General features: G+C 44.7%; 1 protein-coding gene across 1 annotated transcript in view; it reads left to right on the top strand.

Annotated features, from left to right (window-relative positions):
* PLB1 (phospholipase B1) overlaps positions 1-20,768 on the top strand; it is a 552,393-nt gene extending 531,625 nt beyond the window's left edge. The window contains exons 54-56 of the mRNA XM_078647360.1: positions 6,712-6,816; positions 16,968-17,063; positions 20,646-20,768. Coding sequence (XP_078503486.1) covers positions 6,712-6,816; positions 16,968-17,063; positions 20,646-20,768 — 324 coding nt within the window. The remainder of the gene's footprint in view (positions 1-6,711; positions 6,817-16,967; positions 17,064-20,645) is intronic.
* The last annotated feature ends 5,700 nt before the right edge of the window (positions 20,769-26,468 follow it).

Below are 26,468 nucleotides of genomic sequence, written 5' to 3' on the forward strand. Positions count from 1 at the left end.
TGCAACAAGTCAACATCAGCACCACCACAAATTCTAAAGAGAGTTACTTAGGGAAAAACACGATTTTTAATATTGTACTTTGCTTGGTTACACAAACTTTTACCATTTTTGAAAATAAAACAATATAATTTGACTTAACTAACAACAAGTCCCAAAAGTGGTATCACATGCCCTTTGACCCCTATGACATCTCAAGAAATGGAACCACACAAACTATGCTTCCCACTGAACGGTCATCGTTCAGTCTTTAATGATTGTACCATGTTAATGACAAGGCGAAGCCTAAAGGCGATTCATTATAAAAGAGCTGTAGTTAGATCAGTTACACAACTAAGGTTTCAAGTGAGCCCCCAAAAATTGTAAGCAGCAGTACAGAGGTAGCCATTGTAGCTCTTACCTGTTGCAATGCTTCAAAATATGAACCAAATTACTGATTACGTTTAAGTCGCGTATTCAGAGTCGGCAACAAGTACCTAATTGGGCTAAAAAAGGTGTTTGCGCTCAAGCAGACATTCAGAGTTGTGCACTAGCTTTGCACTGCCATGCAATTTTTCCCTGTGAACATTTCTGCGGATCCTAAATGCTGAAATCGGTAGGAACCGGTCGGAAAGAGAGAAAACATGTGGTTGGAAGGCCTATATACCAGCTGTAAACATAGCCCCTTTCTTAAATGTTGTGGCTCGTACATAAATCGGTCTTCTTCAGGGGTTATACTTTGTTGGGGTCTACCATTTGTTATCCTGTGGTGAAATTGCAGTGGGTTTGGCAGCGGGCTTACGGTTCCCGCAGGCCTCGTAGCACTCTATGATCCGACCTAGATGGTACATTTGCTTGCTTCTGCTAATTTGAAATGGATGGAAGGGCTAGCTTGCAGGTTGAACACATTGGATATTCATAGGTCCATGGGAACCTGGGCACACCTGGTATGCTTATTTTCATTTTCAACAGAGCCGCCGACACCATCGCACCCATGCTCTGCCACACCATCAACCGCTCCCTGGAAACCGCCACGTTCCCCAACGACTGGAAACATGCCAAGGTGAACCCGCTCCTGAAAAAACCCTTGGCAATCCCCACCGACCTCAAAAACTACAGACCCATCTCCCTGCTCCCGTTCCCAGCGAAAGTCATCGAGAAAGCCATTAACAGCCAACTCGCCACATTAATTGAAAAACAACATCCTCAACTCCTCCCAATCCGGATCCAGAAAAAAAACACAGTACAGAAACCGCCCTCCTCGCTGCAACGGACGACATATGCATTCTACTGGACAAAGGAAAAACAGCAGCCCTCATCATCCTCGACCTCTCAGCGGCGTTCAACACAGTCTCTCACCGCACCGTAATACGCAGACTCCACGACACACAGATCAAGGACAAGGCCCTCAACTGGATCTGCTCCTTCCTTTCCGGCAGAACACAGCCGGTCAGACTCCACCTTTTCCTCTCCGACCCTACACCTACCACCTGTAGACTCCCCCAGGGGTCCTCCCTCAGCCCTACACTCTTCAACATCTTCATGGCTCTGGTTGCCCCGATCGTCAGAACCTATCGTACTCAACATTGTGTCATACACAGACGACACCCAACTCATGCTCTCCCTATCCAACGAACCAAATACCACCAGACACAATTTTCGAGAAGGCATGGACATCATCGCCAAATGGATGAAAAACAGCTGCTTACAACTAAACACCAACAAAACAGAAGTACTCATCATGGGTCCAAACTCCGACGCATGGAACGACACCTGGTGGCCCCCCGCCCTCGGAAACACGCCAACCCCCACGGACCACGCACGCAACCGGGGAATCATCCTGGACTCCGAGCTCAAAATGGACCGCCAGATCAACTCTGTCTCATCCTCCTGCTTCCACACCCTCCGCCTCCTATATAAGACCTTCAAATGGATCCCCCTCGAACACAGAAAGACCGTCACTCACGCCCTGGTCACCAGCAGACCTGACTACGGCAATGCACTCTACACTGGAATAAACAAAAACCTCACCTGCAAGCTCCATGTGAGAAGTTGGCCTGATATGCAGTGCTCACTATCCTAGTGATCACTATGTATCAGTCCAAACAACCCTTATTGATGATTGGTTGTAAGTCAACCTTATAGACCAGCTATCCTAGTAGCATGGATACGAGCAGTCTAAGGCTAAGACTCTAGAGGGCGTGTTAAGCCAGCTGTTTTACCATCACATTACCCCTTGAACACCCAGTGAAAGGACACCACACAAGTTGTTATGAAAATAAATGTATATTTATTTCTAACAAGTCTACCCTGAACTCTTTATGAGTCAGGGAGCTAAGCACAATACAAAACTCTTAAGAAAATACTTTAAGTCGCACAATTTACACAAATGCCCGAGGGGCACGAAAAACCATATATTACAAAAGTGGAATGCGAATTACTAGCAGGTAAGTAACTATTCTCATAGACTTTAGAAACGCTAGTCCTACAATGCTAAACACTTAGATTAGTTGCAGGAGGCCTGTGGGCGTCGTGTGCAGAGTGGGAACTCTCACGCGTAAGGCGGGAAAAAGTCTATGGAAGCTAGAACTCACAAAGTTACTGTTCTCGGGCGAACCCGACTAGCTGGGACAAAAACGGGAGTGGATCCGAACACTTGGAGTGTTGGACTATGCTGGGGCACCGGAGTGCTGGATTTACCTAGCCCAGGGGCTGCGGCTGCATAGGGTTCAAGTTGCGTCGGAAACCCACGTTGACGGACCAGGAGCCTGAAGAAGAAGTTGCTGGCAGGCGGCCAGTGAAGAAAAGTTTGAAGAGATCCAAGCCTGGATCCGGGAAGAAGAAAGCCTGAAAGCAGAGGGGACCAAGTTCTTGAATCACTAGCCAGTGATTAAGTGGGCACCAGGATGGCACCGGGCGAAGTCACCGCAGTCAGGTGAGTGGGCGCTGCTGGGCTCTGCAGTCTCTCGGACCAGGAGGCGTTGTCGGCGACCAGGATGGAGGTGCGAGCTGTCCCACGAAGGTTCTTGCTGTCGACGTCGCTGGACCCAGGATTGGGCAACAAGTCTTGGCAAATGCAAGGCCCACGCGGTGGACCTAAAATGGCGTCTTGAGGGGACCAGGAGGGTCCAGGATGCTCCTCTTTTGGAGGGAAGCACGGGCTAGTCTCGAGCAACCAGACCAGCAGTGTTAGTTGTCGTGGAGCGTCGTGAGGGGGCCACTAGCCAACGGGCAAGCGACCTGGACAACGCGGTGAACAGCAAAAAGCAGAAGGGCCCCACGCCGATCTCGTGGATGCAGGGGGGCTGGACTTCGGTGCTGGAGCTGCTCAGGGTCGGGGCTTCTCTTACCCCAAGGCACTCAGTCGGGGGTCACTCAGGCGTCGTGCTGGACAAGCGTCGTGCAGTTCTGAAGATGGCCGGTCCCTCGAGGTCTCGTCACACCCACGGATCACAGCTGGGCTGATGATGTAGGTTGAGGTCAGAGGTGCCAGGGAAGCCGGTTCTCGTCGTGCTGGAGCAGTCTTGATCCGAAGGAGAGACTGGCAACAAACCGCGATGCTTGGTTGGTGCCTGCTGCTGCAGGGTGACTACTCCTTAGTCACAAGGGAGAAATCTTGAGAAGAGTCTTGAGTTCCTTCTTGTAGAAAGTTGGTTCAGGATTCAAAGATGATTTGATTTGGAAGGGGGCCAGTTCCTACCTTTATCCTGCAAAAAGGGGCTGGCACGCGACTAAGTCCTGCCCTATGGGTGGGACTAGGAGGGGGGTGGTTACACCCCTCTCCTTTGGCGGGCTTTCCCCAGGCCAGGGGCTGGAGTGCCCCTGGAACTGGTTTCAGCCGGCCTATGCACAGTGAGCACCGGGGTGCCACTTGCAGTCACCTTCCTCTGAAGCCCTGCCTACCTAGAATACACAAAATCCTGTCTGGGACGGTGCTGGCACCGCCCCTGACAGGAAACCCTTTGTCCTTGCCTCCTGCTCTGGGAGGACTCCCAGCAGCAGGAGGGCAGACTTGTGTCTCGGTGGCAGCATCCATTTTGTGGAGCTGAGGCTATGTCCGACTTTAACCGGGGTTACAGGTTACATACATGTCGTGTCCCTCTAGAAGGGTGGAATACTAACCCCGTCGCCAGAATTGGCGAGGGGTTAGTATTCCAATTCGTATGACACCTTACTCGACATGTTTTGATAAAGCGATACCAGAGTTGGCATATAACCGCGAGGATTATAATGCACTTAAGAGTATATGGTATGCGATATCATGGAAACGGCTAAGGGATGGATCCCGAAAGCCGCAGACGGGCTCAGCTCATGCCAGAGCACCATCTCACACGATTCCAAGCACTCTGCCTTCAGGATTGTTAAGGCCTGCCATAGGAGTGACTGATAGGAGATCTGTTTGTCCATTTAGGTTTAGATATAGGAATACTATATCTACAACAGAGGGTGAGTACACCACTCTGCCCCAGCTGTCAAGCAGCCAGTTGTGTCTGATTTAGTTAGTCAGCCCAGGGGTGGCATAATACATGCTGCAGCCCCTGGGAGACTCCTGGGTGCACCTCAGCCCTGGGTACAGGGACTTGAGAGGGCCCAGTGCCAATTCAGTACCTGGGTACAATTTGGATTAGAGAGAACAGCTAGGCTGTGGGTCTGATTAGCAGGCCCACAGCCAGGGAAAGTCGTAAACCAGTGAAGCAAAAAGCAAAAATCTGGGTGATCATAGGATTGCAGACCCTACTCTCCTACACTCCAGAACATCCAGATCGCCGCCGCAAGACTGGTCCTCGACCTGCCAAGACACTGCCACATCTCCCGGCACCTGCTCACACTCCACTGGCTCCCCATCGAAGCTAGAGTCACCTTCAAGATGCTCACCCACGCCCACAAGGCCGTCCATGACACCGGACCAGCATACTTGATTGATTATGCTAGCTCGCTCCTATTGGGAGCCAATAAGGCAGAGATCACTCGGCTGCAGTGCGTCCAGAACGCCGCAGCCAGAGCCCTGGTGGGCCTACCTAGATTCTGCTCGGCGGACAGTACCATCCGCACGCTACACTGGTTGCCTGTGGCACAAAGGATCCATTTCAAGACTCTGTGCCTCTCTTTTAAGATTCTTAAGCTGGCTTCCCCCCAGAATCTTTTGAATCTCTTGGCACCCTATGTCCCTGCCCGAAATTTGAGATCTCTGGGACAGAATCTGCTAATTGTCCCTCGGTTCAGGCTATGTAGAGCCGGCGGTCGGACCTTTAGGGTACTGGCTGCAAAACTGTGGAATTCCCTCCCGCTCCATATCCGCTAAATGGATGAGCTCTTGCAGTTCAGGAAGGCCATTAAAACTCATCTTTTTTCTTGGTTAGTTTAGCCTTCTTTTGATTCTGTTCTTCCGTAGCTGCTGTGTTGTGTTTGTTATTCTTGTAAGCGCCGGGACGTCCCTTGACTGGGGCAGCCGCGCGCTATAAAAATGTTGCTAACATAACATAACATAACATACCTGAAAAGCCGACTCAAATTCCACGCACCCCAGAGGACCCTACGATCTACCCAGCATTCCTATGCCATGGTCCCCCGCACCAGAAAGACCAGATCGGGAGGCTGCTCCTTCTTCTTCCTCGCGGCCCGAGCCTGGAACGCCCTGCCGCTCCACCTCAGACAGACTACATCACTCCCCATCTTTGCAAGAAACCTCAAAACCTGGCTATCAGACAGACCCCCCCTTGATGGACTGGAGCCTGCTAACACATATCCACCCCCCCCCGGCGCCTTGAGACCCTTACGGGTGAGAAGTCACGCTTAACAAACGCCTGATTGATTGATTGATTGATATTAATTTTACAGCTCAGGAGTAAACATGAGGATGCTGAGAGGGTAAAGGTGGGAGGTGGGGTCACTCCAGGGATGTCAGCCCTAGTCAATGAGTGCTTGATATGACTTGCAAATCATCTGGGGGCATATTATCAATGACCAGCGTTAAAATTATCACCGCTTTAGCGGCAGAAAACTGCAGATAAAGCGGTGATAATGGGCTTGATAATACGTGCTTGAGAATTCCAATAGAAGCCCATGTTCACACCGAATTTTCTATTCGCAAACATGTTTCCAATTAAAAATGGCTTTCTCGAACAGTTGTGTAAACAATTAGCAGTGGCTTATATTCATATGTAAACGATTAACAGTAATACAACGTGTCACATAAATACAAATTGCTGAATACCATAATGAAGGTACCCCTGAGGTTTTTTTTATAGTGTTGACATAAAGTAAATAAATGATTTTTAGAATTAATAATCACCACTTGTTGGAATAATGTTATTTAGAAAGTAAGCCAATATATGTTACTATTTTTTTAGGAATTGCTCAGATATTGGTACTTAACATTCACTGCACACAGTTATTGGGATGTACACTTATCTCAGATGTGTATTGCAAAGCATTGAACTTTTCAATTGTTAAGGTAACTAGAGAGGAATGTACCCCATTACTATCAGTAGTTCCACATAGCCCCAAAGGTAAAAGGTCATGTGATGTATAGTGAGTATTACTCACCAGAGGGATGTGCTTTGAAGACCTAAAATGGTGAATCTACAGCTCCACAGGATAAAATGTGTGTTGGGGTGTCCCTCTGAAGGCCCATTCTCACCCACAACACAACTTAATTCATGCTTTTGTGACTGCATTGTTGGGAAAGTTGTTCCTGTCATTACCCATCCGTGTTGTGTTCCTGCCCCCTCCCAGGAGGAGACCGTGGCGCTGGTTCAGAGTGGGCGCTATGAAAGGCGCGATGACTTCACCGTGGTGCTGCAGCCTTTCTTCAAGAACACCGTCGTGCCAAAGGACAATGTGAGTTGTGATGGTGTGGAGTGCCTGGAAGAGGAAGACACACCTCTTTGTCACATAGGGCCCAGGTTTAGAAATTCACCAATCACTATATAAGGGCTCATTATGAGTGTTTTACTGACATGATGCAGTAGTACCCCTGGGGGAATTTCCGGGTTTCCTTGGGTGTGCTAATAATGCATCATTGGAAGGTATGCAAAGACATTGGCCTATCCTTATAACAAATTGAGCAAGGTATTGTGCAGGGATCCCTCTGGATTTGAAAATGAATGACACATATGTAGTAAAACTTATTTGGGAACAAACACCCATTTGCGGTGAATTGGGTTTACTGGGCCAACCGGACGGAGGGCTGCAGGGGTTTGAGGAGTGTCAAGTGGGGTTTTTTCGCTGGATTCGTGGAGTGCAAATTTGCCCACTAGAGGTGGACAGGACTGCAACTTCATATGAAGAGTAGGTTTCATACGTGAGCCAGATGCCTGGCGTAGACCTAAGATCCAACATCACAGCTGGGCCATGGAAAGAAGGGGCAAGGGAATCACTGAAAGGTTGTCATGGAAATATGTGAAAAGACTCTTTAGCAATTAAAATATAAGCTGTCTGTATCTTAATATATTATATCACTGTAATATATATATATATATATATATATATATATAACCTACTGGCAGTCGCCAGTAGGTATATATAGTTAGGATTTTTTTGAATAGGGATTTCTGAAAATTCTATGTTGAATAACTTTGGCGTTGATGGACGGAATTGGCTGAAATTTTCAGGAAAATGGCACATTTTGTTTCTGAGCGTCCCCTGAAAGTTAGGGGGGGGTTTCGTCAAGCGGGGGCCGAGAAAAAAGGGGGTCCCAAAACGTGTTTTTAACATTGAGTTTTCCATAGGGCGGTTGGACTCACTTTTAGCTCGAACGGCTGAATGGATTTCCACAAAACTTGGCAAAATTGTAGGGACTGGTAGCCCGATGTGCCTTTGCTATGTCTCAAGATATATGCTCCAGTGGTTTTTACGAAAATTAACTTTGAAAAATATATATTGGGCTACATTGGGCTATATATATGTTAGAGCCCAAATGTAGCTCAATGTAGCCCAATGTAGCCCAAAGATGGCCACCAGAGACAAAACAAAACAAATGTAGCCCAAATATCAGCCAGATGTAGCCCAACTATAGCCCAGTGACAGAATGTCCCAGAGTGTTCTAAAGAACAACTAGAGCGCTAACAGTCTTACTTATGACAAAAGTATGGCACACCGGAAGTCATCTTGATTGGAATAAAGTGTTAACACTTAAAACATTTAATTTGCAAAGGAACAAAATGAGGGGGTTCATTTTGCCATAGAAATTATGATTAGTGCTGAAGAAAGAAAAATTAGGGCACATTTTGAGTGACTTCTCAAATCCTCTTATATTTCATTAAAAAAATTCTGATATGCAGTCTCGCAAGATGGCCACCAGAGACAAAAGAGCCCAAATGTAGCCCAAATATCAGCCAGATGTAGCCCAACTATAGCCCAATGACAGAATGTCCCAGAGTGTTCTAAAGAACAACTAGAACGCTAACAGTCTTACTTATGACAAAAGTATGGCACACCTGAAGTCATCTTGATTGGAATAAAGTGGTAACACTTAATACATTTAATTTGAAAAGGAACAAAATGAGGGGTTTCATTTTGCCATAGAAATGTTATATATATATATATATATATATATATATATATATATTACCTACTGGCGGTCGCCAGTAGGTATATATAGTTAGGATTTTTTTGAATAGGGATTTCTGAAAATTCTATGTTGAATAACTTTGGCGTTGATGGACGGAATTGGCTAAAATTTTCAGGAAAATGGCATTTTGTTTCTGAGCGTCCCCTGAAAGTTTGGGGGGGTTTCGTCAAGCGGGGGCCGAGAAAAAAGGGGGGTCCCAAAACGTGTTTTTAACATTGAGTTTTCCATAGGGCGGTTGGACTCACTTTTAACTCGAACGGCTGAATGGATTTCTATGAAACTTGGCAAAATTGTAGAGACTGTTTGCCCGATGTGCCTTTGCTAGGTCTCAAGATATGTGCTCCAGTGGATTTTGAGAAATTAACGTTCAAAAAAATATATATATCTGTGACAGCGTCCCGGTTAGCGCCCCGGTACGCGTACCAGACGCGTAACGGAACTTCGCGAGGAGAAGCGGATTGGCTCTCCGGTGACTGTCAACATTCTAAACAGTCCGGAGCGGCCGCCATCTTGTCTCTCGGTAGGATCGAGAGACAAGAGGTGGAAATAAATGAAGGGGGAAATGAATGAAAGGGGGCAAGGTAGACCCCTCCTGACCCCCTAGGATTGATGTGGGGGCTATTAAAGGGCCCCGCGGGGCAAAAAAATAAAATAATTTTTTTTTCGATTTTTCGCGGTGGAAGCGCTACCCGGTATGCGAACCGGGTAGCTCACCGGTAGCGTAACGGGAGTCCGCCATCTTGTGTTTCGGACGAATTTAGTCACAAGATGGAGGATAAACAATGTTGGGAATGGGTATAAGGGGGCACGGGAGACATATCCTGACCCCCTAGGTTTTCTGAGGGTGGCTGAGGAGGCCCATATATGTAAAAAAAACAAAAACTTTATTTTTCAAATTTTCGCACGGTTAGCGCCCGGTCCGCGCACCGGGTAGTGTTCCGGAAAGCGTAACAAGGGGAAAACCAAGGGAAATATTAAAATAATATTTTAGAGTGCTTTGAGGTAGGGTAGCTCTGAATAGAGCTGTTGTGTTGTGTGGGTGATGTAAGTACCAACATGTAGGTACCAATGAAGAGTCTAAAATTCAATGTACACCGTCTCCTCTGTATATATGTTGTATGTTCTAATATGGGTTATTTAAATGTAAATGTGTGGAAAAGCACTTCATGCTTTAAAGCAATTGTATTTTTGAACTGATTGTTCTTTCCTCTTAGTCCTCCTCTTTGGTTTTTTTTCCCCACACTCTTCTTCAGCATGATAGTTGATAAATTCGTTCCCTCAAAAAATTTATATACATAAAAAAATTATATTAAATACATATAAAATATATTTTTCCTTTAAAAGAAGAATACATTTTACAGCTTTTGATATTTGCTATTAAAAAACCATTGAAATTCACTGAAAAAAACATAGGTTATAGACCATATATAGTTAGGAATTAGCATTTACAAAACCTTGAAAATTCACTGAAAAAACCATAGGTTATAGACCATATATAGTTAGGAATTAGCATTTACAAAACCTTATTTTACTCACACAAAACCATTGAAATTCGCATATATAGTTAGTTGCACTAACTATATATCGCGCACCCGCAATCCACTGCTGATCATGTCACATATTACATCATTCATGACATGGTCAGTGACATCACTGATGACATCACTGATGACATCTCAAATGACATCACTGATGACATCACTGAGGACAACATCCAGTGACTGTATGTTTCTGTAAAGTTAAAATATGTCTTACATATTGAAGAATGAGTGGATGTATAAGTGTCTGGATGAAGGATTTAGTAGGTGCATGACTGACTGTATGAGTGAGTGATTAAATGTGTCTCACTGAGTGCATGGGTTAGTGACTAAACTGTCTTAATTTGTGCATCATTATGTCTGTTGTTCTGTAAACTGCTGCATGTGTTGATCAGTAGCTATATGAGTAACTATATTGGTTATTGATTGGTTGCCCAAGTATTTGTATGGGAGACTGAGTGTGTGTGTGGGAGGTGTATGACTCTGTGCATAGATGTGTGAGCAGTTGATTCACTAGATGTATGGGTTCAAAAGTGCATGTGGAAACAGCTGTATGGGCGGTTGACTGTGTGCATGAGTGTATTGGTGAGTGAATGGATATCTCAGTGCTACATGTCAAAGTAAGTACATATGTAAAACACAGTACATGTGAGAGTGGCTGTATGGATCATTGTGAACTTGTATCAGGGATTGTATAAGAGAGTAAATATGTGTTAGTATATGTTTGAATAAGTAAGGTGTGTGTAACTGTATAGTTGAGGAAATGGAGGTGTGATTGATTCTTTGCATGACTGACTAGGTGTGTGAGTAACTCCATGGATGAGTGACAGTCTGTGAGTGTCTGTTTATACTGAGTGTATCTAAGGTTATATTAGAGTCTGAAGAGGTTCATCGTATTATCACATGAATGATGTCATCAGTGATGTGATCAGTAATGTCAAATGAGATGTCATCAGTGATGTCATCAGTGATGTCATTTGAGAACCTCATCAGTGATGTCATCAGTGATGTCATCAGTGATGCCATTTGAGATGTCATCAGTGATGTCATCAGTGATGTCATCAGTGATGTCATTTGAGATGTCATCAGTGATGTCACTGACCATGTCATGAATGATGTAATATGTGACATGATCAGCAGTGGATTGCGGGTGCGCGATATATAGTTAGTGCAACTAACTATATATGCGAATTTCAATGGTTTTGTGTGAGTAAAATAAGGTTTTGTAAATGCTAATTCCTAACTATATATGGTCTATAACCTATGGTGTTTTCAGTGATATATATATATATATATATATATATATATATATATATATATATATATATATATATATATATGTATATATATATATATATATATATATCTCATTATTTTTTGTTGTTTTTTTTACTCAGAAAGATGCATTCACAGTGTTGCCACGAGTAAGGCAAGAGACAATTCGGTTTTTGAGTGTGTATGACGTTTGTGGTTAATATTGTTGGCATACACGTAACAACATTCTAGTCTGTTAATCCATACAAAAGTGAGTGCTTTGTTTGCGTGTAATGTGCACCCTGCCATGAATCAGGTGTAAGAGCTCCAAAATTCAGCACTCGGTGAACACGAGGCAGAGTGAAGTAAAGCTATTTGCTTAGGATCACAGTTTGTTCAAGTGGGGATGCTGGGAGTTGACCCGAGGTTTCACAGTGTGCAAATCAGTCAATGCAAAACACTTTCTGCTCACCCCAGTCTAACACCAACGACCAATCCTTTGTTTGTAATTGATTTTCATAAGCAGAATTGGTACACCATGGTAATCAGAAATAATAGACATGCCTTTCACAGCACAAAAATAACAAAACATAACGTGTATTTGATATACGCACGATCACCCAAAAGGGCATCTTGGCGATGAATAACAGGTGTTTATTAAATAGTCAATTTAAATATTGTATGTTAAATCAGTCTGACACTGTATAATAAAAGTCACCAGAAAGTCTTCGTATGATTTAGCCTCGGTTAGGGTAAAACACAGAAGAAACTTCACATTTTGGACATAATAGTTTAAGGAAGAGAATAGCAGCCTCGGTGCTTATTTTAAAAGTGCTGCCATCCCCTGAAATAAGAAAAAACATATTTCTGGGGAGACTTAGCAGCCACACGAGGGCAGTAAAATGGATCAGCAAAACAAAAAGGTTGCCAAGATCCCACTGAGTTTCGCCAAGTTGTATGATTTCATATGGTCTTTAAAATGCGGCACAGCCACAGACGAAACTCGTCCTTTTACCTACATTTGCTGCATTTTAAATGCACTTTCAGTGGAAAAGGTTCAGTCAGAAAAGCACCCTTTCAGATCTGAATCATGCCACGTTCACCATAACCTTCCCCATCATTGCCACGTGGCCGGCATTTATCAGGATGCTGTTCTTCTTTCACATCTGCTTCGGGAAGGAAGGGCGATACTTTGACTTCGATAAGGCTTTCTACAGTGGCGCAACGCAAAATGACCCCACCCCCCCCTCAGAATGTCATAAGGGGTCCTGGACTCTCCCAGATTGCACAGATTCATTTTTTGGGGGTCCAATGGGCGGGCCCCTGAATGGTGCCACCCCCAAACTTAGGGTTGGAATACCTATTGCACTGCTAGGGTCTGCGTTACGCCCCTGCTATGGACAATCAGAGACAAAGGCAGTGATGGTTAGTAGGGAATGGTGGTGGGGGGTGGAGGTGTAGGGGGGGTTAGGAGAAGAAAAAAACAGAAGACGTACCTGCTGGTCGCCGGTCGCTAGCCGCCACCTTTCCTCCGTCCTCCTTGTTTTCCTGGCTCCCTGCAGCACCAAGGCTCTCAGACTCCCCTAGCCAATCACGATGCTGCTGTCACCAGTATGACTTTTTTTTTTTTGTTGATTTTTTTATACAAAGCAGACTTCTAACTGCTGACTTAATAGTATGACAATAGCATCGTGATTGGTCTGAGCGGTCTGGTTCAGCACTCAGACAGGGAGCCGGTGCATGTTCTCCACCCAAACTTTACAATACAGCTGGGTGGAGAACATGCTAAGTGCACATGACGTTCTGGCCAGCCCAAGAAGGACGGCCAAACCGTCATGCACACTTATGGTGCACACATCACTCCTCTGTCCTCCGACGTGAGCCAACCCTCACCCTAACCTGGATTCAAGCTCCATACTAAAAATAAAATGATAATAAAGTTCTGTTATTATTATTTTATTTTTCCTTTGTACCGCTCAAAGAGCAGTGGGGCGACTCACCTCCCCCTTACAAGAGGAGCGTCTGCTGCACAGAGGGTACTTTTCGCTGGACCTGTGTCTGCCATCTGCATAGCCGGTAAACAACCTTTCCAACGCATCTTTTACCACGCAGTGCCTTTAAAACGCAACTTTTACAACGCAAACCATTACAACGCATTGCGCTGGGGGGCGCTCTAGGATAGGGAATAGGTTTAATGTACTATCCAACACCTTCCCTACTATCCACGGGGACTGGAGTTGGAATAGTAAATTAAACAATTCACTATCCAGCGCCTAAAAGCACTATGCGTTGTAAAGGTATGCGTTGTAAAACTTGCGATGTAAAGGTAGGCGTTGTAAAAGTATGCGTTGTAACGTCATACATCCGCATACTGAACCTGAATGTATTTCATATGGCTCGGGACAGGGGTCTGGCACTGGACCTGGCTCCATGTTAAGGGAAGGCCAGGGGCGTAATGGGGGCTCCTGCAGCCCCCGCGGTGCGGGAGGGGCGGGCGGGGCGCAGGGTTCCTTGCCCATCAGCCTTTAAGCCATGCCATTGCATACCTGGAAGCCATGTCCTTGCATGCCTGACTGAATGCGTGCAAGGCCTTGGAAAGAGAGTTAAACACTTGGGAAGGTCACTCTGCCTTCTCGAGCAGAAATAAACAGAATTGTAACCCTGTTAATTCACTGTTGAATTTTGTTGCCAATATTTTTCTTGCCAGGGTTTTTTGAGAGAGAATGGGTTTGCGGGAGCAGTGGCGCTCTGAGCAGTGTGATCTTGCTGTTGGGATGGTTGTGCGGTAGGCACACGGTGCAAAAACAGGACAGGGGAACACAAACCCAAAGAAAAACAACCCCTGAGATGGTGTAGGGAGGCCTAAACCAAAAGGGAAGAAGAACAAATCCTGTGCACACGCAAATGTAGTTTATGGTCCTGGTGTGAGGACCAGTAAAGCTTCTTGAGAAAAATTAGATACTTCAAAGTTCAAAAAAGCCAGATACAAAGGATTTGTTCTTCTTTATTTTTCTTGCCAGGACCTGATATTTAGACTTATTTTTTCCTCTGAAAACGATTTCCCTGCGTTGTTTACAGCCAGTCCTCAGAGCACTATTTGCCACTGTATATTTGATCAGTTCATTTTAACACAGTGATTTATGGTATTTAGGTTGTTGCCTCTTTTAACATGTTAAAAGGTTTATTCATTGATTGAGTGCAGTCACCACAGCATGATTATGTCAATATTGAAATCACTAATTATTCTTTCTGCTGGATGGGACTACTGTGACTAGCTTGTTGCTGTGTGTGGCAGCCTCCCGACACAAGGAAAAGGTCTAGCAACAGAGACCACCATCATTAGTGGAACAAAACATCTCTTGACAAATAACTGCCCCAGTGCCTACCACAAAGCTGGCTTGTTCAGGCCTGAAAACATTTCCACATTTCCCTCTACAGTAAAGCCTACTGAGTGGGGCCTGACCGAATCCAGTCCTCATCGCATTTCAAGATTCGATAAAATGATTGAAATGATGATGAAATGATTACGCACTTGTATAGCGCACGACTACCCGTAGGCATCTCGGCGCTTGTACGAATACCGCCGAGGAACCCTTCCTGGCCTTTCCCTGTGAGGAGCCCACTCCTTGGCACCCCCAAGGTGAAGTCAGGCATCTTCAGCGTTGTTGGGGCCGTTGTAGAGATTAAGCAAGCTATTGCCCAGAGGTGCAGAGTGGGACTCATGATTAGAATAGGCACCGAGGAGAGAATTATCAGGTCTGAGGAAATTGAGCCTGAGACCCGCCGAGGCGGGAATTGAACCCTGGTCCTGGCCAGACTACTGCATCAGGGTCTGCCGCTCTAACCATTGAGCCACACTTCTCTACCAAAATGTCACCCCGTTGGAGTTAATCCTAAAATATCTACATCCTATTGGTGGATATTTAGTAACAAAATTTCGGACGTGAAATTTTTACAGATTTTCTGTATACAATATTCTGAAATACAGCTAGCACCCCAGTATCTCAAAGACTTCAACAACAAGAAGCATACCATTCGCAGACAGGAGAGAAAATGGAAGACAAGCAGATCCCTAAGGATCTCACACTCTTAAAGTCCATTTGTACAACATGCAAGAGAGCTCTTCAGACACAGAGTAATACCACACCAAGACCATCAGCTATGCACCCATCAGAAGCAGAACGCTCTTCAGGACAACCAAGCATTGCATCAGCACAACTGCCTGACACTTCAGTACCTTACTCTGTTGACATAAGTTAATTTTTTATTTTATAAAGTTTTATGTAGCACAAACTTGATCTGAAACGGGGATTAGAGCGCTTTACATAGCACCAGTTGCATTACATGAGGACTCATTCTTTTTTTGTTAGGCACGGGGAGATTAAGTGATTTGCCCAGAATCACAGGATGTTTGGCGTCATTATCAAGACTCGAACCCAGTTCCCCAGATTCGAGGCCGACCGCCCTAGCCGTTAGACCAACCCTCTCCCCAATGTTATACAATCAGCTTATTCAGAATAAGGGACAGCATATAGACAGCACCATGTGTGCCTTCCCTGACCCACCACTCTTCACAACATCCCTCAGTGGTAAACCCTCCCTTAATTATCTTTTTCACAGGCATCATCAACATCCTCAACTCCCTCAAAGCCGCCTTCTCCAAGGATGATGCCTTGCCCGCATCCCTCAGTGGGGAAGCTCTGTCACATCTACTCACCATCATCTACATCCTCCACCTAAAACATCAAACCAGAGCACTCAAGAGGGGCTAGCTTCTGCAACTTCTAAAGAAACCTACCTTGGGTCCTGATGAAATTCCTAACCCTCAGCCCATCACACATCTACCAGTCTTTACAATGATCTGAAAGGCAGTCTATTCTCATCTGCAACATCAGTGTAAAACCAATTTGTCCTAAAAAATACCAATATGGCTTCATGCTGTATACTGAAACAACCGATTTATAAACTAGAAAACAACCTCCTGACCGCAGGTAAACATAGCCAGTGCCTTCTGATGTGTCGGGCATATCATCCACTTTCCAGCTCTAATGTTGGGTCAGGGGACTCAGTGGATTAATGCTTTCACTCCAGAAACCGGTGTTTCACCTAATGACTACAGGTTAAAATCCAACCGGGTCCACTCAGCCTTTCATCCCACTGAGGTTGATAAAATGAATACCATTGAGTTGGGTTACAATAAAAACATATTTCCTGCCAAGATTGGTGAGCTTTAGAAATACACGTTATGCTAAATGTCTCTGGTGTACATGTGGGTCTTATATAAATAAGGGTAAACTTCATCATTTCTTTAATGTGCAAGGGCAAGTCCTAGCGTAAAGCATTTACAACTTTTCTTGTGCATATGGCCATCTTCCTAAGTCAGTGATCGGTTATGTGATCATAGTCATGCTGTTTATTTAGAGACAAATTTGTCCTGCGGACTTTTATTACATTATTTTTATTTTTTAAATAATACTTTTATTGCATTATTTTACTGCCCACAGCAGGGTAGCTCAGTGAATTGTGGACCCGTTTTACCAGACTAGTATACTTTTTTTTATACATTACTCTGCACATATCTCCTGCAGCTGAGTGCTAATATTTAAACATTATTTTTTGTTTTGCAGACTGGGGCACCAGACTTGAGTTTCTTCTCTGCGGATTGCTTCCATTTCAGTGAAAGAGGTCACGCCGAGATGGCCATAGCCCTGTGGAACAACATGGTACAGTATTTATTGCACAGCCTCACAAGAATGAAAGAAGGCACGGTGTTATTTTAATTAATATACACACACGAAAGAACATGGCACAGTGTGAATTTAATGGATGTACACATATGAAATGAGATGGCAAAATATTAATTGAGTACGTAAATGTATATAAAAAGTGCAATGCTATCAATTAAATCGCCATGCACATGAAATTTCACAACACAGTGTAAATTAAATGGAAAAATTGTAATTGCATTCATACAGCGCTTACTACCCCTGACGAGGCGTCATAGCGCTTGGTATGACTTGGTAAAGTATGAATGGAGTAGCTTTAAAAATATAAAATAAAATGGCACAGTATCAATGGAACAACGTTACTCATATGGAATAACATTGTACAGTATGAATTGAATGAGTATGCACATGTGAAATGACGTGGTGCAGTATGACTTGAATGAGTATACACAATGAAATGCCACGTTCCAGTTTTAACTGAAAGTCTATACAGATGAATTGGCATGGAAAAGTATGGTGTACATTAATTGAATGACTATACACAAATACGAAATACCATAGTAGCTAGAGAATAGGATGCCCAGAAGCCTTGAAATTATATGATACAATATGAATACAATATTACATGACATGAGCAATGACACCAAGGGTGCGTACAGAGGGAATGCACAGAAGTGCCTAATTTGTAAACAAAAAAAAGAGTGCAAGGGCCCTCTTCAGGAGTCAACTGCAGTTTGTGACACCTATTGCCCCTGCCAGCGTTGGCAATGACAATACCAACACAACCACTAACAATCACAGTCCTACAATGGTGACAGTTCTGGCTATTCCATTCCCCGAATGCTATAGGAATGGCTTGTGCGACAGGTATTAATCATTTTTACTATGTATTGAACGAATTGGCAACTGTTGTTATACTCATCTCTAAATTAGATACACAGCGCCACCATGTGACAGACTGTCATAAGTCCTGGGGTTCACAATTGAATGTTGGTGCTGAACACCAGAAACCCCGACCCAAATTAAGCACTGATGCACAGAGACCTGTTCACCAGTATGAATGTTATTGCCAGCCACTCGTGATACAGTCAGCATAGGATGGTCGAACATTGGGAATACCATGTTACTTATGGTATGAATAGAACACAGAGCTGCCTGAGGAATAACAGAACAGTGTGAAAGTGATGGCGGGAGACTTGAGGAACATGAATGGCAATACATATATAGAATTGCATGGTAAAATTATGAACAAGAGGGCCAGAAACTCAAAGCATGCACACACAGTCTGAATAGGATGGTCCAATACATGTGTAATAACATGGTTAACTATGAATGGGATGCCCAGTGACCTGGGAAATTACTTGACATATTGTTCAAGATTTGGGCATTAACACAGTATAGTGTGTGACAAGATCAGAAACCTGGTGAGTACCAAAGGACGGTATGAAAATGATGCCTTGAAGTCTGTGAAGTTGCATGATATAGTATGATGTATAGGATGGGTCAAAAGCTGACAAATAACATGGAATAAGAGTTGACAAAAGCTGGCAAATCACAAGGAAGAACAAATACAAAAACAACAGTGATGGAGGGAATTCCTGCATTAATCTCAGCCACTGACAATTGCTCGGGCCGCATCCCAATCCATAATGTTTCACCCACCATGCCACCTCAGTTTGGCCCCAGCCACATGCAAATCAGTCTTAACGCTGCTCCTCATGGAAAAAGTTCAGTCCGAACTGACAGACCAGGTCGTCCCTGAACCAGAACACAGGCAACCCAGGATTGGTTTCGCCCTCATAAGGCCTCTTCAGCCAGGTATAGCTTGGATCCAGTGGCATAATGAATCCGGGACCCATGAGCATACCTGGCGCACTTAGGGCATCACATACAAAAACAAAGTGATGGATAGAATGCTTGAATTAATCTCACCACCATGACACCTCAGTTTGGATACGTTTTGTATACTTTGATGAAGTGGGATGGTTATGCCCAGATGTGGGTCCAGTGCACACTATGTCACTGGAACCAAGCTGTACCCGGCTGATGAGCCCATAACTAGGACGAAACCGGTCCTTATTTGCTTGTGTTCCTGTTCAGGAAGTACTTGGCTTGGCAGTTCAGGCTGGACGGTTTCCATTGGAGCAGAGTCAAAACTGATTTCATATTTCTGGGTCCAAACTTAGGTGGCAAGGTATATAAAAGACTGATGGATGCAGCCCAGAGTAATTCCCAGTGATTGAGATTTATTCAAGCATGCCATCCATCACTTTTTTTAGATATGTTAAATAGCCTAGGACAGCTCGAGAATGATGCCTTGAAGTCTGTGACGTTGCATGGTATAGTATGAAGTGTAGGATGGTACAAAAGCTGACAAATAACATGGTACAGTATGGTGTAAAAAAGGATTGCCAGGGACCTGGAGAAAAGCAATGCTGTAGGGATGTGTAATAATATGATACAATATGAATAGGATGCCCAAATGAATTATATTAAATGGAATGCAGCATTATAACCGAGGCAACCACAGACACGGGCAGTGATGTGGAGTGCTATAAATGGGCTTTGTATATGAGCCGAATGCAATGGTGACGTGAAATCATGAAGTAACATGTTGAAAGATACTTCACCCAGCTGTTGAATCCTATTCATAGCCTGTACAGGTGTGAGCCCGGTGGAACTGTCCTACACAGCAATAGAAGAGTCTGGCCTATTGGCCGTCACCTACCCAGCCGGTCATCTTACATTGTTTTCCTCTTCTCCCCATTCGTGTCTCCTTCACTCCCCTACCTCTGTGATTCTTTGATTCAAACGGTTGTAACTATGTAACCTGTAACTCGCTGATTCAACTGATAAAACTATGTATCCTGTAACTTGCTGATCCTCATGTAAAGCGCTCTGATACCTCCGGGTCTAGCCAGCGCTATATAAAACTTTGCAAATAAAATCAGCAATGAGAGAGAAACATGCATAGAGAGAGAGAGAGAGAGAGAGAGAGAGCGAGAGAGAGAGAGAGTTAGAGTTAGAGTTCAACTCAGCATGTCATCCTTCTGAGAGAAATAGTGAGTAGCATTGAGTCTGGTGATAGTTAACACCTATTATCAGCACATTGAAACCAAACAAATGACGGTAAGTATATGACGTGTTCATTCTGGATAGCGCTGTACATTTCAGTGGCTTATCTATTAACCCATCAGCCTCCAGGCATGAAGAGCTGCAGTTGGATGTACGTCATTACGACGCACACTTTTACAACGCGTTCCATTACAACGCGGTTGTAACAACGCAAGTCGTTACAACGACTTGCGTTGGGGGGGCCAAATTAAAAAAATTTAGTTTACTATTCCAACACCAGTCCCCGTGGATAGTAGGGAAGGTGTTGGGATAGTAAATTAAATGATTTACTATCCTTGACCGCCCCCCAGCGCAATTCGTTGTAACAACTTTTGTTGTTATGACCGCGTCGTAATGGAACGGCGTTGTAATAGCTTCGTTGTAAACGTCGCATACCGCTGCGGTTACCACAACAACAGATGCAAACTGCATGTTTACATGTTTTTTTATCCTTTCTCTTTGTAGCTGGAGCCAGAAGGTCATAAGCAGAACTTGAATAACTTCGTGCACAACCGCACCAAGCTGAAGTGTCCGACGTTGGTACGTAGAGTGGCCTGTAATGATGACGTGTTCAGTGGGGCCATGTAGGAGGAGGGGTATCTTCCTTGGGCTATGTAAGGAGTTGACTGCACTAGGAACAGTTAACAGTTGCTGCGCCGCCTAACCCACCTGACGTCATCTTAAAGAGGCCATTCAGGGTTGAGAAAAAACACAGTCCTCTTTACCCAAAGCTGCGTCACTAACAATCACCAACAATAGGCTTTCTAGAATGTTGAGGTGTACTGGATTACCAATGACTGGATGGCCCCATTATCACTCTTGCCCTTGTATAACGTTAAAACTGTGATACACTACCTCAGACATAGGACCTGCAGGATCAACCTCAGTTATTACAACACTCAAACATTTTTATGAAGAAATCATAATAAATTTGTAATGACAAAGGCAAACAAATAACATGCCGCTTCTAAGTTAATTATTTGAAAAACTAATAGCAGTAAAAAGTTGAAATTCAAAAAGTAAATATGACATAGTGCCCATCCTCATGGGTGAGTTCATCCTTTCTAGATGAACCTCAGAATATTCAGACAAGCTGCCATGTAAAGAACAAGCTCAAATGAAGCACAGCACTAGCATCCATACACTGAACATACGCATGCTTTTAGGGCATCAAGTTCCATCTTGTCAAGAATTGGTGGTTCTAATTTTCCATTCCCAGTCCCCACCCTTAGCCTTCACTGCTCCACCACTCTCTACCTTGAGCAACTGCACTCCAGACCATCCCTTTATAGATCACTTGACTTGCTGGCCCCAGAGGGCGTGCTCACACACCGCCTCAAAAAACTTTAAACATGTTATCAAAAACACAATATCAAACTCACTTGTCATGTCCATTCCCTCTACATGAGCCCATTCCCTCTATTTCCAGAAATAGACACCCTGAACAGAACTAGAGGTCTATCAGCCACAGTAACCTCAGAAGACTCACCGCCTCTCACACACCCAACCTTGTAGCTGCTCATCACTTCAATGATGTGCTCCCAAACTGTAGGGTTCATGGTTTTCAGTGTCACATCCACATCCACCCTATTCCAGACCAAGACTATGATGCTATTGCATCCACTCATTCTCCATACTAAGGTTTATTAGTATTATTATTATTATTATTGTGTCATTTATAAAGTGCGCAGCTACCCCAACGGGGTGTCCCGGCGCTGAAAGGAATGAGAAACAGACTCTGAGAGCAGGAATTTACTGGCAGAAAAGGAAAGTCTTTAAGGATTTACGGAATTCACGTTCGGAGGTACTCTTACGCAGATCAAGGGGCAGTTTATTCCATCTTTGAGGGGCTCCCAGCTCAAAGGTTCTGCCCCCCGCTCGCGCTTTTTTGAATCTTGGAGTGGCCAGCAGGAGTTTGGTGTTCGATCGAAGGGCTCTCGAGTTGCAGTAAGGCCGGAGAGTAGAGCGTAAGCGGGCAGATCCAAGGCCCTTGGTGGAACGATAGGCCAGTGTCAAGGCCTTAAACTCTATTCGTTTGCTCATTGATAGCTAGTGCAATTCCCTCAGATAAGGGGTGATATGCTGCCTACGGGAAAGGCCTCCAATTAGCCGTGCAGCGGCATTTTGTACCAATTGAAGTTTCTGGCAGAGGCCTTTGGTCAGACCCAAATACAATCCGTTGGCATAATCGAGATGAGAAATGATGAGGGCATGGACAATGGTTTTTCTATTGGCACATGGGAGGAAATGTATTAATTTGTTTAGAGTTCTTATCTTAGCAAAACAGGCGGCTGAGACTGCATGTACCTGATTGTCAAAGGATAGTTTTTCATCCCAGCGCACTCCTAGGTTTCTATCGGAATCCTTTGGCGTGGGGGCTTGGCTCAAATCTTCCGGCCACCATAAATTCGAGTCAAGAGGGGATGGCTGATTAAAGAAGAGCACCTCAGTTTTACCAGCATTGAGTCGTAAAGAATTGAGGTCCATCCATTTAGCAATGTCTCTCAGACAAGTTTTGAGTGGTTCAAAGGCATTGAGGGACGGTTCGTTAAAGGTAAAAAGAAGCTGGATATCATCCGCGTAGGACGTTGTTTTAATACCTGTGCAAGAAATCAGTTTGGCCAAAGGGGAAAAATAAACATTAAACAAAAGAGGACTAAGAGAGGAGCCCTGAGGGACACCCCATTTCAGTGGTCTGGGAGTAGAGGTGAACGGGGGGGTATGGACCTGTTGGGACCGATTGGAGAGAAACGATTCAATCCACTTAAGGACCTTGCCCTGAATTCCAATCTCCCTCAATCTATTCAGTAGTAGAGGATGAGGGACAGTGTCGAATGCTGCTGATAAATCCAGCAGCACCAACACCGCCCTCGATCCTCGTTTTTTTTATTTTTTATTTATTTATTTTATTTTTTTGCAGAGTTTTATATAGCGCGAACTAGACCCGAACCGAATCAGTTATCAGAGTGCTTTACATAGTACCAGTTACGTTACATGAGGACACACTTTCATTTTTTTAGGCACGGGGAGATTAAGTGATTTGCCCAGAATCACAGGGGGGTTTTGGCGTCGTTACCGAGACTCGAACCCAGATCCCCAGGTCCGAGGTCGAGTGCCTTAGCCGTTAGGCCAACCCCTCTGTTGCCATCTTAGGACCATTGGGTAATCAGGTACGGGAACTGCCCAAATAGACAAATACAAATTGATAAAGTCATGTAATTCCTCCATTTCTCTATGCCTCATTGTACACATTGCCTACACAACATCGATACCCTTGAGGTGAAACATTTAATACTGTCCACCTGGCACAAAAAAGAACTTCACTGAGGATTTCCTTGACTACAAAATGGATTAACACATCTTCTCGTGTGGCCAGATATTCCTTCGAGATTTCAGCTTCCACTGTGGAAAAGACTAAGACACAAATGATTTCTCAACTCCTTTTTATCTGACAATAATCTCTTTCAATATTGCATCCATTTCAATAGAGGCTCCATCCTAGACCTACATTTTGCAAAGAAGCACCACAAATAAATCTCCAACTCTACGCGGAATAGTGAGAGTATTTACTCATTCTTTTAAAAAATATCTATGCCAAACACCCTCGACATGCTGTACCCGTGGCTGTAACAGTTAACCCGTTTGCTGCTACGAACGTTCCGCACCGGTGCGGATCGGTCTATTAAGCGGGTGGGGCCACGTCGGCCAACGAACGTGCACAGCACTACGGAGGTCGAGCTTGCTGCGGCCATTGGTCGACAGAAGCAGCAAAGGGGTTAAACACATCGCCGTCAGGACAGCTGACCCCTGACCCCAGGCTTTGCTGCAGATAGGGAAAAGCAAGCAGGATCCCTGGTGCAGGACTTTGATGTGGCCCTGCGTGTACACCACCCCCGCCGGGAGATCTAATGCTGCAAACTCATCTCGGCGGTGGAGGAAGGGTGCGCGGGCTCCGGCCGTCATTCGTGTCACCTCTCCCCTGCGAAAAACTCCTGCGTGTATTGCTGAGACAGCACCCGTCCCACGAGCTGAGGAGCGGGAGCGGGTCCTCGGCAGGCCCCCAGAGGACCCTGAAGGAGTCATAACATCACCGGATGGGGTCTTAAAATATGTGACGTTTCCCCCGGTACCGGGGGGGGGGAGGGAGGGCCGCGCTTCCACTGTACTGTCGCTGAAGTCTGGGCGACTTTGGACAGTTGCGCTGATGCTGCCAGTTGCCTGTGAGGAGCGCTTCCTTCTGAGGCCATTTTTCATCCCCTCTGACTGACTGTATCTGAACTTACAATGTCGCATACCCCCTGCCTGAGTTCTAGATGGCAGACTCAGTGAGACCCTCTGTGATGTTTTCGTTCCTCCCCTGGTCTTTAATCATTGATCTCCCCAGGATCTCAACCAGCCTTCGCCCATCCCTGTCGAAGTCCTTTTCCCTGCTTTCTTCCCTAGACAGCTGAGACCTAGCTACTTTTGTATGATGCCCGGTGGAGCTACCTCGCGAGCTATAGGGGAGATGGACTTTGGACTCCCTCCTTTGACTATCACCTACCTAGCCGGACTTCGGTCAAACGCACCCGAGTCTCTCCTGACCTTATCCTCCCCCTCTCCCTTCCCCAACCCTCACCCCTCTCCGCTCCTGCTCTTTCCAGCTTCTTTCCTCTGCCCTCACCTGCCCTTACCCTTTGTCCCCACCCTGTTTTTCTGTGAACCTCTTCCCTCGTCACTTGAGACCGAACTATTTTGTCTGATGCCTGATGGAGCTACCGGGTTTAGCTATAGGGGAGATGGGCCGTGAATTCCCTCCTTGGTCGTCACCTACCCAGTCTGTCTTTAGACAGACTTCCTTTCGTCTCTACTGTTGTCTCTTCCCTTATCCTCACTTTCTCACCTCCCCTACCGACCACTACTTTTCTCTCTCCTTTCTCTCCTCTCCTAATGTATTGCTGATTGTTCGATGTAATGTGTAATTGTTGATCTTTTTCTGTTATATTGTTGAACCACATTGTTGCACTTCCTCTCGTCTCTCCTGTCGTCTCCTTCCGCATCCTCCCTTTATTTATGTCTCTCCTTCGCTCCTCTCTCAATGTATTGAGACTGAACTATTTTGTCTGATGCCCGATGGAGCTACCTGGTTTAGCTATAGGGGAGATGGGCCGTGGATTCCCTCCTTGGTCGTCACCTACCCAGTCGGTCTTTAGACAGACTTCCTTTTGTTTCTCCTTGTTGTCTCTTCCCTTATCCTCCCTTTCTCACCTCCCCTGCCCCCTCCACTACTTTTCTCTCTCCTTTCTCTCCTCTCCTAATTGTATTGCCTATTTTTTGATGTATTGTGTAATTGTTGAACTTTTTCTGTTACATTGTTGATTCTCATGTAAAGCGCTCTGATACCTTCGGGTCTAGCCAGTGCTATATAAAACTCTTTATATAAATAAACCCTGACTTTTCCAAGTTAGTACAAAAATATAATGATGAGATCTCCAGCATTATGAATAACTAGCACGCACCACCTCTAAACTAAAAAAATGAAAGTAAGCCTGAAACTGGTACAATGATGATGTAAATAAGTTATGCAAAACGCCACGGCATCTGAAAAGAGATTTAAAATAATGTGCCTTGCAACCCCGCTCCTCAATCTCAAAAACAAATGATATACTGTGTAAAATACTCTTTCCTCAAATTGAAATTGATGCAAGTGCTTAATCGCTCCAGAAACGTTTTCCAAACCATAAAGAAACAATCTACAGAGCCTAGTCCACTTTCCCTCATTCAGTCTACATGCAATGACCTAGCTGTAACCTTTTCAACAGAATTAGGGCAGTTGAGGAAGACATAGAGTGCACACACCCATATCAGCCACCAAGAAAAACTTCTGCTACCTGAAGTGCCTTCATGCGTAATGCTCCCAAAAAAATGGAGAAGGCTGTCAAAAACACTAAACCTTCAAATTTCTCTTCAAATTCAAGCCCACTTACTCAAGAGAAGGAACAACATGAGCCTCTCTTGATACAAGCCATAATTGCCACCCCGAATTAGGACTCTCTCACGGATTCCCTGAAGTTGTGCCTTGTTCACCCTCTTCTGATAAAACATTACTGCTCAATAATTACAGGTGTGTCATTAGCCCCTCGCCTTCCTCTCCAAGTCCCTGGAAAGATGTGTTGCCAACCAACTAAAAGACTACACTAGCAGGAATCTCCTTAAAGGTATCCAATCTGGTTTCCAATGTGGTTATAGCATTGAAACCTCTATAACAGAAATTGTTGATGCTCCTTTTTGTCTCTTCAATGAAGAAAA

This window comes from Lissotriton helveticus, chromosome 6 (assembly GCF_964261635.1).
Source record: "Lissotriton helveticus chromosome 6, aLisHel1.1, whole genome shotgun sequence".
In the NCBI taxonomy this organism is placed as follows: domain Eukaryota; kingdom Metazoa; phylum Chordata; class Amphibia; order Caudata; family Salamandridae; genus Lissotriton; species Lissotriton helveticus.